At 43.8% G+C, this 16121-nt stretch overlaps 2 protein-coding genes across 2 annotated transcripts in view; both read left to right on the top strand.

Moving 5' to 3' along the window:
* Positions 1-1876, top strand: part of LOC125141227 (separin-like) — a 15436-nt gene extending 13560 nt beyond the window's left edge. The window contains exons 19-20 of the mRNA XM_047813996.1: positions 137-1378; positions 1610-1876. Of these exons, the coding sequence (XP_047669952.1) occupies positions 137-1104 (968 nt within the window). The 3' untranslated portion in view covers positions 1105-1378; positions 1610-1876. The remainder of the gene's footprint in view (positions 1-136; positions 1379-1609) is intronic.
* A 5219-nt stretch (positions 1877-7095) lies between these two features.
* On the top strand, positions 7096-11408 carry LOC125141235 (prefoldin subunit 5-like). The gene is made up of 6 exons (XM_047814056.1): positions 7096-7248; positions 8766-8868; positions 8940-8971; positions 9740-9814; positions 10450-10555; positions 11135-11408. The coding sequence occupies exons 1-6, from the start codon at positions 7117-7119 to the stop codon at positions 11215-11217; spliced, it is 531 nt and encodes a 176-aa protein (XP_047670012.1). The 5' UTR covers positions 7096-7116; the 3' UTR covers positions 11218-11408.
* Positions 11409-16121: the final 4713 nt, after the last annotated feature.

The raw sequence follows: 16121 nt of genomic DNA, 5'->3' as shown, positions 1-16121 counted from the left end.
AATAAAATAATTTAAAAACAATTATTTATTCCTCATAAATTTTGTAGAAATTTGTCATTATTTTGAAAACACTGTGTGAAGTTAAGTAATAAATGTAGCTATTTACACTGAGACATTTCTCTGGGCATCACTGTAGATTTTGGACATCAGCAGCACCAGAAGTCCAAGATGAAGATAAAACCTCGTAAAGGTCGACCGGCTGTGAAAGCCTCTGTCCATGAGATCCCTGAGGAGGAAGAGGAGGATATACGTGGGCTCCTAAGTTCTCGCTCGTTGGGCAGAGAAGCTTTAGAGGAGCTGTCTGAATTGGGGCAGGATGCGTCGCCCCCTCTGAAGCCCAAACGGCAGCGTGTGCTGTCCTGCCTGAGCCACACTGAGTCCTGCACCTGTCCCTGCTGCACTGAACCTGGACTGGCTCGAGTCAGCGTGCTCTGGGCCCTGGCGCAGGCCGACACCCAGAGTGAGGCGCCAAATTCACGCCAGCTTCGCCAGATCGCTAAACTGCGCTGTCACAGTATCGGCATAAAGCTCCAAGCCCGCTTGGCAACACTGGTGTCCGTTAAATGTCCGGAAAAGCCGTGCTTGCTGCAGCCAGAGGTTGTGAGGGTGCACCTGAGCACAGTGTTAACAGAGCTGTGCTGTAGCGTGGCTGAGACGGGGAAAACCGTCGCTTTGTGGGACGAGATAGAGGCAGGACTGGAGGCTGTAGAGCCCAGAGGAGCACTGTTACCCGAGCTGGGGCCTCTGAAGGCGGCTCTGCTGGTGGCAAAAGCTGTGGCCTGCTGCTTGGCTCTGGCTGGAAAGAAGCAGTGTAGCCCTGAAGAGCTCTTATCCTCCATGTGGGGCTGGACTCCTCCAACAGCTCCTAAAATCAAAACACTGGTTAAACCCAGAGGAAAGAGCTCCAGCAGTGACAAACCTCTTCCAGCCACTGCACCATCAGCTAAGAACCTGACGGAGAGCAAACTAGAGGTGTGTGTAGAGCCAGGGCGAAAAAAAAAATACAGAAGTTGCTATCGCTTCCTCAAAGAAAGCCAAGAGCTCCATGCCAAAAATCATCACCGCAAAGCCTGCTATGGTCTTCAAAACCCCCCGGGCATCTAGAACCCCCAGGCCCAGGTCCGTCTCAGTCGTGACTCCGGCTGGCATGGCCACTAACCTGAGCGCGTTTGACTTCACCAATGAGGTACCTGATATTACAGTAAGCTCCACCCCTCTTCCTGCAGCCAGGGCCACACCCAGTAGCCGCTGTGGGGTCATGAGGTCAAAGGACATGTCAAAGTGTTCCTTCCAGGTTTTTGAAGATTCATCACCTCTGCAAGAGAAACCTGTACCAGTTCCAGCTGCTCCAAAACGGACCAAACGCTCACGCTTTAAGGTATGGGCAGTGACCTGTACATGTCTTACGCACAGGCACGTGAAAATTTGTGAATGGGAAAACCCTCACACACAAATGTGCAGACGTGAACGTTCACATGGTCACACGTGCAGATGTGAGGAAGTCTGAAAGGACAAACACACAGTAGCTAATAATAATAAGTCTCACATCCCATGTTATATTTTACCCATAAACCCCCTCTGTTTCTTCTTTCTTTCATGTTCATGGCAGGTGGAGTTTAGTGATGAGAGCGACACTGAGGTGGCTGATGCGCCAGAGACAAAATCAGACAACAAGCGCTCCGTGTCTTCTGCACCAAAACACACCTCTAAAAGCCGAGCTGAGGAGCAGAACCGGCCCAGACGCACGAGAACCACGAAGAAAAGCACCGCCCTCTGTCCCAGCGGTGCCTCCTCTGAGGAAGACACGCAACTGCGACGGGGACGATCCAGAAAAGCTCAGAGCTCCGATGTTGTGGAGAAACCGGAGAAGATGAGGATGAGCCGAGAAGACGAGTGTGGAGATGGTCTGGATATCAGTCTGGAGGACCTTCAGGAGACTGACTCAGAGATGAACGCAGGTGCGAGCGTGTCTGTGTGTGTGTCTGCATGCGTGTCTGCGTGCGCGGGTGTTTATAGACATGTCAAGCCCATGTCATTTATGTACTTGTATTTGTCTGATGCAGACTGCGAGGTGCTGAGGAGAGACCTGGGAGTGGATCCTACCAGAGACTGTGTGAAGGAGCTCAGAAGCTCTGGACAGACAGGAATACCGATGCCACACACACATGTCACACCAGGTGAATGACTTTCCTGTTTCAGTTGCATCACTCAGTGGACCTGCCTATAGGAGCTGTTAGTTAAACTTTTTTTGATACATGTGTACACAGGAGAACTTTCTGTAGATGTGATCCAGTCACTCCTGACCTCCTCTTGGCTCCTCCTACACCACTTTCCATGCCCCTCCCTGTACCCACACCTGTGCTCGTTGCTCGCCCAGTCACTTGGCCTGTCTGATCCCGTCACCACAGCCATGCTTCATGCTCAGTCACTGGGCGTGTCCTCTCGTCACCACATGACGCGTCACCTGGCCAGTCGGATCAGGTATGATGAGTGGGCTGTATTTATTGGTTGTAGGGTTTTTTGTTTGTACTGTGTGAGATTCTATAAGTTCCAGCTGTGTTAGAAACTCCTCTGAACCCAGGTCTTATCCCTCGTGGTTAGGAAGCTGAATAAGACGAGTAGCGATGTAGCAGAGAGTCTGAGTGGGCTGTGTTTGGAGGAATCTTCCAGTCAGATGCAGAAACAGGTTCTGTCTTCACTCGAGAACATTTACTCCTTCACCTGCACGCAGCCGACTCACTTCCCAGACACACACTGTGGAGAGTTCACACAGCAGATCAAACACCTGCCTACAGGTAAAACACACACCATGCTAATGTCTGTGTGTGACGGATGGGGCAACGTGTGGATTAGCTGTGATTAACAGGAGTGTGCCATTTCCTACAGGTGTAACTGTGTGTTTGCTCTCTCTCGTGGGGGTGTGTCCTGGTGAGATTGGCAGTACACTTCTTATCACACGACTAGAGCAGGGCTCTGCCCCAATCACCATGAGGATCCCGACTGCACAAACACGCGTACGAGCAACGTTTGTTTCTACAGTGTGTTGTACCAACCTGTGTGCTGCTGTTTGTTTACTGTGTGTGTGTGTGTGTAGTGCTCTATGGATGTGCTGCTGGAGGAGATGGAGGCGGTGCTTCAGGGTCAGAAGAAAGTGAGTGCAGTGGCAGACAAGGCGCAGTGGTGGGAAGGCAGGAAGGCTCTCGATGCTCGTGTGCAGGTTAAAGATTCATTGTTTAACATCATACACATTAATATGCACACATTCATTAGTGCTTATATAGAATAAACTACTAGAGGCAAATCATTATCATAGACTTAAAGGTGCGGTGCACGATGTCTGAAAGCCAATGTTCACTTTTGAAATCACCTAAACAAACACGCCCCTATCCCAAACGGGTGTCACCCCTGTTTTGATAGCTCCGCCCCACACATACATACGTAACCCAGACTATTATGGCGGAACCTGCTGGGGCGGCTGGCCGAGGGGATATTTTTTAATCAATAAATGAAATACTGTGGTAATACAGGGTTTTTTTTAGTAGTACTGTGTGTCATACCGTGAAAGGTTTAGCTACGCTTCACGCGGAAGACGACGTTCGACACCTAGAACCCGAGGAAGAGGTTACGGCAGGTATCCGCCATGTCCACGCCCCTTTCTGCTCATTGGCTACACGTTTTTGTTATTCGAACCGACTCAGATTTCTAAAGCGTTTCTCAAACAACGTGCACCGCACCTTTTAATTATTTTATTTGTTCACATTCGGTTTTCCTCCACAGCTTTCTAAAGGGAACAGTTTAACATGTAGTGCACTAAATGCCTAGAAGATGATGTTTGGTATTAAATATAATCAGTCACTCAAATGTTTGTTCTTTTCTGAAAATGTTTCTCAGAAACTTCTTGAGGACATGGAGGAGGCTTTGGGTGTGTGGCGAGCATTGCTCCTCCCCATGACCTCTGACCCCGAACTCGCAGCTCAAATGAAACGCCTTCAGTCGTCAGTAAAAGGGACCCAGATCACAGTGGACATGCTGAAGGTCAGACGAATGCACACAGATCAGGACTCAGCAGCAGTGTTTACAGGGACAAAATTTTAATGGAGTTTTCGTTCCTGCAGGTGATCGTTTCCGCAGCCCCTCTGCTGTCTGTCTCCGATCTGCAGTCCCTGTGTGAGGGGGCTGGTCTACAGGATGGAGACCTCCTGATGCTGCTACAGAAGTGTGTGTGTGAGCTGAGAGGGAGGGAGGAACCTCACGGACACACGGTCCTCATTCTCGACAAGGTGGAGTAAAACATTCTAATAAAACCTGCCTATTCACAGGATAAAGTGTTAATGCTGAATGCTCTAATAAAAGTGTGTGTGTGTGTGTGTGTGTGTGTGTGTGTGTGTGTGTGTGTGTGTGTGTGTGTACAGTATCTTCAGAAGCTACCATGGGAGAATATCTCATGTTTAAAGCCTCGTTCTGTCACTCGGATGCCTTCACTGCAATCTGTACTGGGACATGGTCATCTCCAAGAGGTATTCACACTCTCACACGCTCACACACACACACACACACACACACACACACATACACACACGCACACACACACTCGCACACACACAGTTTAGTTTAGTTACACACACATACTCACTCACTCACTCACTCACACACACTACTCCACCATACATTGATATATTTTTAATAGATGTACTTGTTTTGCTCCTCCCTCACTCAGGTGTCTCCAGACTGCGTGCTGTCACGTGGTGTTGATCCTCAACAGGTTTATTTTGTACTGAATCCTGACGGAAACCTACCTGAGACAGAGAATCGCTTCAGAGACTGGTTCACTGGGTTAGACACAAACACACACACACACACACTTATGTGATCCAGTTATATAAAAAATGCTGCATATATATGCTTCTAAAGATAAAATAAAAGCACCCCAATCTTCCCTGTGGAAATATCACAGAATTCCCAAAATCACAAAGACCACATTCTCATATGACATGTGTGCGTGCTGAATGTTATGTTTTTGAGTCAGAACTGTTTTTAACCCCTGAACAAATGTTCAAGCAGAATAATTTGTGTGGTCAGATTTTTTAAAAATCTTTTTATACTGTGCTATGAAACTGATGTCTGTAAATAGTGCACTATAAAGTGAATAATGAACAAGTTGCTGACATCACCTTCAGTATGGAAGTTTGGTCTCAGGTACAGCTTCACAATACACAATTGTGTGTGTGTGTGTGTGTGTGTGTGTGTGTGTGACATGTTCCTCAGAGAGCGGATGTGGCAGGGTGTGTATGGATCTCCACCTGATCCTGATCTGCTCCAGGAGGCTGTCACCAATAAAGACTTGTACATGTGAGTAAATGGTCACTGCGCTGCTCTGTAGACATGATGTCATGGTGTGTTTAATATTTACACTCCTGTTAAACTGATCTGCGGCCTGTCGTGTGTAGTTACGTAGGACACGGCGCTGGAGCGAGGTTCCTGGACACTCAGCGGCTGCTCCGAGGGAACGTTCACGCCGTGGCACTGCTGTTTGGGTGCAGTAGTGCTGCCCTTAGTGTACAGGGAAACCTCGAGGGAACCGGAATCGCCCTTAGCTACCTTGCTGCCGGGTGGTAATGACACACACACTTGTGATTTAAAAGATAAATGTATTATAAATATCATGATAAATTTTGACACGTCCAAGAATTATGATCTGTTTTTACTGCAAAACAGTATATATTATAACAATGGTATGATTTAAATTGAGGTTCACATTAGTGAGTCTTTATATCCAGACGTTTACACACACTGTGAAATGTTTTGGCTAAATCTGTGATTTAAAAATATTTACCAATTTATATTTAGTTCAGCTTTCATAAGATGTCTGGTTTATTACATGGTAGTGTAGGTCTCGTGTGCGCCCCCTAGTGGATATGTGAATGTCACTTGTATTACTTTTGTATTACTTGTATAACTTTATACTGGTTTATATCTGATTCTTAAAGCTACATGATTAGCTCAAGTTGCAGAAGTCATGATTATTAAATGTCTGTATAGATTAAATCTCTACATTAGTGAAGATCGACAATAGTCCTGTTTCTTCTCATCAGTGTTTGACTGCAGATGTAGTTCATGTCACAGACAACAAGCAATGCAGTAACTTTATACACTGCTCCTTTAATGCGCTCTGTGTGTGTGTGTGTGTGTGTGTGTTTCTCTCTCTCCCTCCCTCTCTCTCTCTCTCTCTCTCTCTCTCTCTCTATACAGTCCGTTAGTTTTGGGGAACCTGTGGGATGTGACCGATCGTGATATCGACCGCTTCACCTCCGCCCTCTTACAGTCCTGGCTGTCCGGGGGCTCGGGCTCCTCGCTGCTCCAGCACCTAGTCCGATCACGTGATGCCACACACCTTAAGCACATGATCGGAGCCGCACCTGTGGCGTACGGCCTGCCTGTACACCTGCGCTAACACACACACACACACCATCCGCTAGCATCGGTCCTGTTTTTGCACTGAGCCTTAGGTGACCTGCTTGTAGTGATTGTCACAGTAAATTAAACAGCTTTTAAAGCTTCATTATTACTGGATGTAACGTTTTTAAGCTTTATCACACTTTTAAGAGATTATTTAATCTATTTTGAATTTGTTCATTGTTTTTATTAAATCTCATTGTTTACTATTTTAAATGGATGTGTAACATTTCTAACTTGTATTAAATTTCTGTAATCTTTTATTGTGAAGGATCATTTTTTATTTTATCTCACTTTTTGACCCCTTAGTTATGATCTGTCACTAAGTGCAGAATATTTGTGGTGATGTAGTGACGCGCATCAGCCACCAGATGGCGTAGAATCTACAGTCGATATTCTTACTGCTTTTAGCCTGAATGAATGAATAATTAAATAAATTAAGGGATTATCTGAAACTCCGGAATAAAACCCTTTATCTGCAGTTTTATAAGATCTATGTTTTATTTAGTGATGCTTTAGCACCAGCTGCTAGAAGACAGTGTGTAATTATCCATAGTGATATTAATTAGGTCACATGTTTACTGGAATATTAGGACGTTTTTTTCTCCTGTTTACAAATTAATCAGAGACTCGACACAATTTTGAAGCTTTTCCTCGAATGGGATGAATGAATCAGTAAAGCTTCCGGTTAACCCGGAAGTGCAAGTGATTGTCTCTCCTTTCCCCAACATGGCGGTGAATCTGACCGAACTGTCGCTGCCTCAACTGGAAGGATTAAAGTCTCAGCTGGACCAGGTGATAAACACACAGTGTTACAGCTGTAATAACACTAAAGTCATGTTTATCAGGCAGAGAGGGGTGTGTAAGGGGTGTGTGTGTACACGAGTGTGTTTGTGGGGTGTGTGTGTGTGTACACGCGCGTGTGTGTGTGTGTGTGTGTAAACGAGTGTGTTTGTGGGGTGTGTGTGTGTGTAAACGAGTGTGTTTGTGGGGTGTGTGTGTAAACGAGTGTGTTTGTGGGGTGTGTGTGTGTAAACGAGTGTGTTTGTGGGGTGTGTGTGTGTAAACGAGTGTGTTTGTGGGGTGTGTGTGTGTAAACGAGTGTGTTTGTGGGGTGTGTGGGTGTGTGTGTAAACGAGTGTGTTTGTGGGGTGTGTGTGTGTGTGTAAACGAGTGTGTTTGTGGGGGTGAGTGTGTGTAAACGAGTGTGTTTGTTGGGGTGAGTGTGTGTGTGTGGGGTGTGTGTGTATGTAAACGAGTGTGTGTGCGATAATCCGATTGTTTTAGGGATGCACCGATACCACCTTTTCTCTTCCGATCCGATATCGATACCAGAGTTTGCCTGTATCGGCCGATCCCGATCCGATACCTGTGTTCTTTTCTACCTTTAAAACTAAAGAATGTAAACAACTCGTTTAGTTATTAAGATTTATTTGTTTCTGGTAAAGAAATACAAAAATGTCCTTATTACAGGATGAAAACTGACAACACAAGAAACCTTAATAAAGTATTAATGCAGTAACAAACAGAACATTTAACAGTTAGTGGTATAACAATCTAAACCATATATACTGTAATTATTACATTATATTATTTTCTGAAGAAAAGACAATATTTTAAAGTGAATATTATATTAGAAATCTTTAAACAGGATGTAAAGTGTATTAAACAGTAAACCTCACACCAAATGAGCGACATGTTTAACACACTGAGGTAAACAGAAAGGACGCCTGATAAACTTGTGGTTGTGTGACATATTTACTATAAAATGTATTATATTTATTTACATTAATGTAATTTTATATATTTGTTTTTGTATAAGTTTAAGCAATAGTCTATGATGTTTGCTGTTCATTAATCAACCACCACGGGCATCGGCAGTAAATAAAAAGTGGGCGTGTCCTGTCCCACACACACACAATGGTTCAGACGCCCATGGATCTCAGGAAGCAGCAGCGTGGTCAATGCTGTAGGTAAAACGCGGAATGGAGTTTAATTTATTAGGGCATTCCTCAAGCAGAATGGATTCGACTGGCGGCGCTCTGAAAAGTAATAAAAAAAAGACATATGTGCTGAATAGAGACGGTAAAAGTGGGTGGGTCCAATATTATTGGTCCTAAAAAGTGGGTGGGTCCTGTCCTACCCACATAATGGTTGCGACGCCCATGACCACGGGTATCGGATTAGGATCGGTCATGCACCACCGATACCCGTGTGTGTGTAAACGAACGTGTGTGTGTAAACGTGCGAGTGTGTGTTTTTTTATTTATGCCACTGTATACACTGATAATTTAATTTGTGCTGCTGTTAAGGAGACAGAGTTCCTGTCATCGTCTATCGCTCAGTTAAAAGTGGTGCAGACCAAATACGTGGAGGCGAAGGACAGCCTGAACATCCTGAGGAAGAGTAATGAAGGTGAGCTGCTGTACACACGGCTGATGATGTTCCTGTTCAGCTCTCTTAAGCTCTTGTCTCTTCTCTCTCAGGTAAAGAGTTACTCGTCCCTCTGACCAGCTCTGTATCCTTTCACCTACTGAATCAGACTCAGTACATCAAAGAGACATCAAACAGTGACAAACACTTTAGAGCCCAAAGCTCTGTAACTGACTCACGTTTCACGGGCTGCAGATGTATAGTGAGGCAGGTGAAGTGGGCAGGGCTTAAATTTATAGTTATGAGATCTGAGTGCAGGTGATGAGTCACTTGTGGGTGTGGCCTGTGAGCTATACACACACACACACACACAAATATATATATATATATATATATATATATATATATATATATATACACTCCCTGACAAAAGTCTTGTCGTCTATCCAAGTTGTAGGAACAACAAAAGTCTGTCCTTTCTGTCCTCATTAAATAATTAAATCAAGGCATGATAAGATTTTATTTTGGTAATGTTTAGTGTAATTTAGAGGCCTTTGTCTTTCATATAAACCACTTCTGATTCCAAATGATCAACTAGAAGTCATGTTATTATTTGTTGTTCTTACAACTTGGAGGTGACAAGACTTTTGTCAGGGAGTGTATATGTATATATAATATGTCTTCTAAAGCTCGAATGGTGAAGTTTGTTCTCAGATTAGATTAGCAGAGCGAGCTAACTGTACAAGCTACACTCACCAGAGACTCCAACGATCTGCTGAATGTCTTGGTATCCCAGTTTGAGAGATCAGATCAGATGAAACTAGCTATGCAGAAGTTGGCGTTGCAGCTGAAAAGCCATAAAGGAAGTGAGTTTTGATGTCAGTGTTGCTCTGATTCTCCTTAACCCCTGAAGATGTATGTTCCTGGAACACTGAATGATGTGGAACACGTGCTGATCAATGTGGGAACCGGTTACTTCGTGGAGAAGGTGAGTGACAGGTGGAGCAGAGAAAATGAGTTTAAAGGAGGGGTGCACGATGTTTGAGAAATGCTTCGGGCCGGGCAGACAAACAAAACAAACGTGTAGCCAATGAGCAGAAAGGGGCGTGTCTTCAGTGCGTATGACTGACATTAGCCTCTGTCGTTACCTCTGCCTCGGGTTCTAGGTGATAAACATCATCTTCCGCGTGAAACATAGCTAAACCTTTCACTGTACAACACACAGTACTACAAACACTTCTATTACCACAGTATTACTCATTGTGTTCATTTATTGGTAAAAATATCCCCTCGGCCAGCAGGTCCGGCCATAATAGTTGCCTGGGTTATGTATGTATGTGTGGGCGGAGCTATCAAAACAGGGGTGACACCCATATGGGTTAGGGGCGTGTTTGTTTTGGTGATTTTAAATGTCATCTTCGGCTTTCAGAGATCGTGCATCGCGCCTTTAAGCATCCAATATCCATCTTGTTGCTATAGAAACGAGAACACGCTCGATTAAACGCATTAAAATAAACTACTACCAAAGTTGATCAGCACCTTCTGACCAATCAGAGGGCAGGATTTCTCCCCTGATCCCCTCCTGAACTGTTCAGATGTATGTTTGTTTTTGTCATTTTTCAGAACGTGGAGGACGGTAAAGATTTCTTTAAGCGTAAAATCGACTTTTTAACCAAACAGATTGAGAAAATTCAGCCGACTCTACAGGAGAAATACGCCATGAAGCAGGGTGAGTTCATTATTGTGTGTGTGTGTGTGTGTGTGTGTGTGTGTGTGTGTGTGTGTGTGTGTGTGTGTGTGAGTGAATTATCTAAATGTCTCCTGATTTGGATTAAATGTTTTTTTTTTTTTTTTTTTTTTTTTAAACTACAATTATATATTTGGTTAATTTCCTGCAGTATTTAAACTGAGTTCCTGCACTGGGCTATATATATGACCCAAGTTTGAGTTTGTGACATCACCACATACTACATACTACAGAGTGACACCTTTAGGTACAGAAGTTGCACTCCATACCAGCCAGCTAGCTTTGCCCATGATAATGACGAACTCACTTTCATTTTTGGGCTAGTTGTCATGGAAACAGTAAAATTATATTTATCTATACACACACATTCAGACAGGCTGCATAGAGGATGTAAAGGATGTAATGTCTTTATACGTGTTTAGAGCCAGCATGTTTATTTGGTATACACGTGTCGAGACGTTTCTCTGATGTGTTCTTAGCCGTGTTAAAAACCGCTCACTTTCCTGTATCTGAGTCTCATTAGTCTTTGACACCTTCTTATGTCTTCTTTCTGTCTTCCAGCTGTGGTTGAAGTCATGAATATGAAACTCCAGCAGCTTCACAGCCAACAAGCCTCACAATCGGGAGCAACCAGCAAGGCTTAGTGCAACTACACACACACACACACACAACATACTCACCCATGTACACACCCACGCCGGTCTGTGTTTAGTTAATGTTTATACGCTGTGCTGATATGTGAACTAAACACTGGTTCAGGATTCCTGTGCGCTTATGAATATTCATTACAGACAACAATCTATTTAATATTCAATAAACCTCTTTATCACTTCAAGCCTGAGTTCATGATGATCGTGTGTGTGTGTGTGCTGGAGACTTTATTACACAGGGGGGTCATTAAATATTAAATAAATATTGAAATAATTGTGATTATAGTTTTAATAATTTTTATCCTGGACTATTTTAGTACCTGCGACCCGCCCCCGGATGAGCGGTAGAAGATGGATGGATGGGTGGGTGGATGGATGGACTATTTTAGTATTACTTTTCCCTGATCATTCTTGTTTATACAGTTTAAGTTGATTCCTAAACTATTTATAACTTTCTTATAACATTTTGTCCTGAATTATGTAAAATGTCTTTAAATCGTTTTAATTTGGGTCATTTTTATTTTTTATTATCCTGATTAGATATGAATCAGTATTCTTATCTGTATTATTACCCAGGTTAGGTTGGTGAACGTGTATAATGACCTGGGTTAGGCTTCTGTACATTCATAATAACCCAGAATAGATTGGTGTACATTCATAATAATCCAGATTAGATTGGTGTACATTTATAATAACCCGGGTTAGGTTTCTGTACATTTATAATAACCCGGGTTTGATTGTTGTACATTCATGATAACCCAGGTTACATTTATAGTAACCCGGGTTAGGTTAGGATTCTGTAGATTTACAATAACCCAGGTTAGATTGACGTACATTTATAATAATCCGGGTTAGGCTTCTGTACTATTATTATAACCTGGGTTTGATTGTTATACATTCATGATAACAAAGGTTAGATTGGTGTGCATTTATAGTAACATGGGTTAGGTTTCTGTACGTTTACAATAACCCAGGTTACATTGATAAACATGTATAATAACCCAGGTTAGGTATATGTACATGTATAATAACCCAGGTTAAGCTTCTGTACGTTTTTAATAACCCAGGTTAGATTGGTGTGCATTCATGATAACCCAGGTTAGGCTTCTGTACATTTGTAATAACTCAGGTTACACTTCTGTACATTTATAATGACCCAGGTTAGGATTCTCCGCGTTTATGATAACCTGGGTTAGACATCTGTACGTTTATAATAGCCCAGGTTAGACCTATGTACATTTATAATGACCCAGGTTAGGCTTCTGTACATTTATAATGACCCAGGTTAGATTGGTATACATTTTCAGTAACCTGGGTTAGACTTCTGCACGTTTATACTAGCCCAGGTTATGCTTCTGTACATTTATAAAAACACAGGTTAGGCTTCTGTACATTTATAATAACCCAGGTTAAGCTTCTGTATGTTTACAATAACCCTGGTTAAGCTTCTCTACGTTTACAATAACCCAGGTTAGATTGGTGTACATTTATAATAACCCGGGATAGGCTTCCGTACGTTTATAATAACCTGGTTTAGGCTTCTGTACACTTATAATAACCTGGGTTAGATTGGTGTACATTCATAATAACCTAGGGTTAGATTGGTGTACATTTATAATAAGCCAGGTTAGGCTTCTGTACATTTATAATAACCCGGGATAGGCTTCTGTACGTTTATGATAACCTGGTTTAGGCTTCTGCACACTTATAATAACCTGGGTTAGATTGGTGTACATTTATAATAAGTCGGGTTAGGCTACTGTACATTTATAATAATAGATTAGTGTGCATTTATAATAATCTGGGTTAGGCTTCTGTATGTTTGCAATAACCCAAGTTAGATTGGTCTATGTTTATATTAACCTGGGTTAGGTTGGTCTACGTTTATAATAACCAATATTATTGGTCTTAATAATCAAAGGAGATCAAGATGGCTGCACGTACACATCACGAGGCTCAGCGTCTCTCCAGATTTGCTGTATTTGTGCTTATTTACGCACTATTCTTCTGTGTGCTTGTGCGAGTTTGTCATGCGAGCATTTCATTCAACAGACAGTCACTTTTAGATATTGGTCACATCTACACAAACTCTGTTTCGGACTTTACTTTCACATTTGATCAGATACCACCGGAGCTCGAAAGGATTCACCCTTTATCCCGACTGGACGTGTCCGGCGCCAACGCAGAGACCGAAAACAGAGATGGGGAAAACGTGGAGGACTTCGGGCTAAGTTAAAGCTAAACCCACATCGACCAGTGCTTCCAAGTATTTTTCTAGCCAATGTTCGGTCCCTGACGAACAAACTGGATGAGCTCAGGATCTGGACCCTCACACAGAGACTGATTACGGACTGCAATATCATGGTCTTCTCGGAAACTTGGCTCAAGCTCGAGGAGCGCACGATTTTCAGGGCGGATAGAGATGCAGCATGCACGGGTAAGAACAGAGGAGGTGGCTTATGCATTTATGTAAACAAAACATGGTGCACTGTCTCTGTCGCTGTTTCTTCTCACTGCTCTGCTGATCTTGAATACCTGATCATTAAGTGTAGACCCTTTTATTTACCACGTGAGTTCATATGCGTTGTGATATGTCCCCCCGGATGCTAAGGCTAGCATAGCCATGAAAGAACTAAGTTCTGCTATCAACAAACTGCAGACAGTGCATCCTGATGGAGCTGTTATTGTTGCTGGGGATTTTAATCACTGCAATTTAAGATCTTTTCTGCCAAAATTCCAACAGAATGTGTCCTGTTTCACCTGGGGACAAAAAACTATGGATCATGTATATACAAGTGTGGCCGATGCTTACAGAGTCACACCCCTTCCCCACCTCAGACAATCAGACCATCTCTCATTGTTCCTACTGCCCAAGTACTCTCCAGTCATCAGACGTGTGAAACCCACTATAAGGACTGTTAAAGTTTGGCTTAATGGGGCTGACGCTTCTCTCCAGCAGCATTTCTCACACACAGACTGGAGTGAATTCGCTTCACAGGCCACGACTGATTCCGTCACCAACATCAACACCAATGCTGTCCTTGATCACATCAATAGCTGTGTGGATCGGGTGACTAAACCAAAGAACATCAAATTGTTCCCCAATCAGAAGCCATGGATGAACCAGGAGGTCCGTCTCCTGCTCAAAGCACGCAATACTGCCTTCAGGTCTGGAGACCGCAGGTCTACAGCATCGCCAGAGCTGATCTGAGGAGGAGAATCTGCAAAGCCAAACATGCTTACAAACAGCAGATTGAGGAGCACTTCAACTCTGCTGACCCCCGACGCATGTGGCAAGGAATACAGGCTATCACTGTCCGCAAACCACCCAACGCAACACCTGCAACTAGTTCTGCCTCACTCCCCAACGAGCTCAACCTCTTCTACGCTTGCTTTGAAAAGGGAAACATGTAGCCCTTGCTCAAAACAGAGCTGTTACCAGGTGAGCAGCCACTTATACTCTCCACCTCTGAAGTGTGTGCCACCCTGGGAGGGGTGAATGCAAGGAAAGCAGCTGGCCCTGATGGCATCCCTGGTCGTATACTCAGAGCATGCACGGAGCAACTGGCCGAGGTCTTCACGGACATCTTTAATCTGTCCTTGGCCCAGGCAATCGTCCCCACATGCTTCAAGTCTGCTACCATCATGCCGGTGCCAAAGCACTCTACTGCAACAGAAATGGCTGACTTTCGTCCCGTCGCACTCACACCTGTCATCGCTAAGTGCTTCGAAAGACTGGACACTTTAAAGCCAGTCTGCCACCCAGCCTGGACCGTTACCAATTTGACTATCACCCAAATAGATCAACTGAGGATACCATTTCCACTGTACTTCATTCTGCCCTGACTCACTTGGATAAACCTGACACCTATGCCAGGACGTTGTTTGTTGATTTCAGCTCAGTTTTTAATACAGTTTGCCCTTCCAAGCTAACCCTGAAGCTGGACCAACTTGGCATCAGCACACAACACTGCAATTGGACTCTGGACTTCCTTACAAACAGATCACAGTCTGTTCGTCTGAACACTGTCATCTCCTCCAGTCTCACCATCAGCACTGGGGTCCCCCAGGGATGTGTGTTGTCTCCACTACTTTACTCCCTTTTTTCATCCATGACTGCATACCTGTCCATACCTCGAACAGCATTATAAAGTTCGCAGAAGACACCACAGTGGTAGGCCTGATTGAAGGTAATGACGAGATGGCTTACAGGGAGGAGATCCAGCACCTAGTAGCATGGTGTAAGGACAATAACCTGGAACTTAACACCAAAAAGACCAAGGAGGTCATTGTAGATTTCAGACGTGCTGGCAATCACACTCATCCTCCAATTCACATCGACGGAACTGCTGTTAAGCGTGTACCCATCTTCAAGTTCCTTGGAATACACATCTCTGAGGACCTCACCTGGTCTCTGAACTCCTCCATCCTGATCAAAAAGGAACAACAGTGCCTATATTTTCTGAGGAGACTTAAAAAGTCTCGTCTGTGCTACAGGATCCTGGAGAACTTTTACAGCTGTACCATTGAGAGTATCCTCACAAACTGCATCTCAGTGTGGTACAGCAACTGCACAGCTTCAGACCGTAAAGCCCTTCAAAGGGTGGTGAAAGCCGCCCAACAAATCATTGGTATTAAACTACCCATCTTGGAGGACACTTTCAAAAAACGCTGTTTGCAAAGGACAAGGGGCATCATCATCTCACCCCAACCACGTACTGTTTACACTTCTCCCATCGGGCAGACGCTACCGTTGTCTCAGAGCCAGAACAAACAGACTGAAAAATAGCTTCTTTCCCATGGCTGTTTCTGCACTGAACAGCTGATATGGTGTTAACAATCACCACTGTACTGTCACTTTTCTTTTGTGTTTTGCACTATTTTGCACCACTTTAAAA

This window comes from Tachysurus fulvidraco, chromosome 5, assembly GCF_022655615.1.
Source record: "Tachysurus fulvidraco isolate hzauxx_2018 chromosome 5, HZAU_PFXX_2.0, whole genome shotgun sequence".
NCBI lineage: Eukaryota > Metazoa > Chordata > Actinopteri > Siluriformes > Bagridae > Tachysurus > Tachysurus fulvidraco.
This window is presented reverse-complemented; position numbering and strand designations above follow the sequence as displayed.

Coding starts and splice junctions, on each gene's coding strand:
- LOC125141235 (XM_047814056.1), top strand. CDS start 7,117: ATGAATGAATCAGTAAAGCTTCCGGTTAACCCGGAAGTGCAAGTGATT. Junction 8,869..8,939: donor CCTGAGGAAGAGTAATGAAG/GTGAGCTGCTGT, acceptor CTTCTCTCTCAG/GTAAAGAGTTACTCGTCCCT. Junction 9,815..10,449: donor CCGGTTACTTCGTGGAGAAG/GTGAGTGACAGG, acceptor GTCATTTTTCAG/AACGTGGAGGACGGTAAAGA.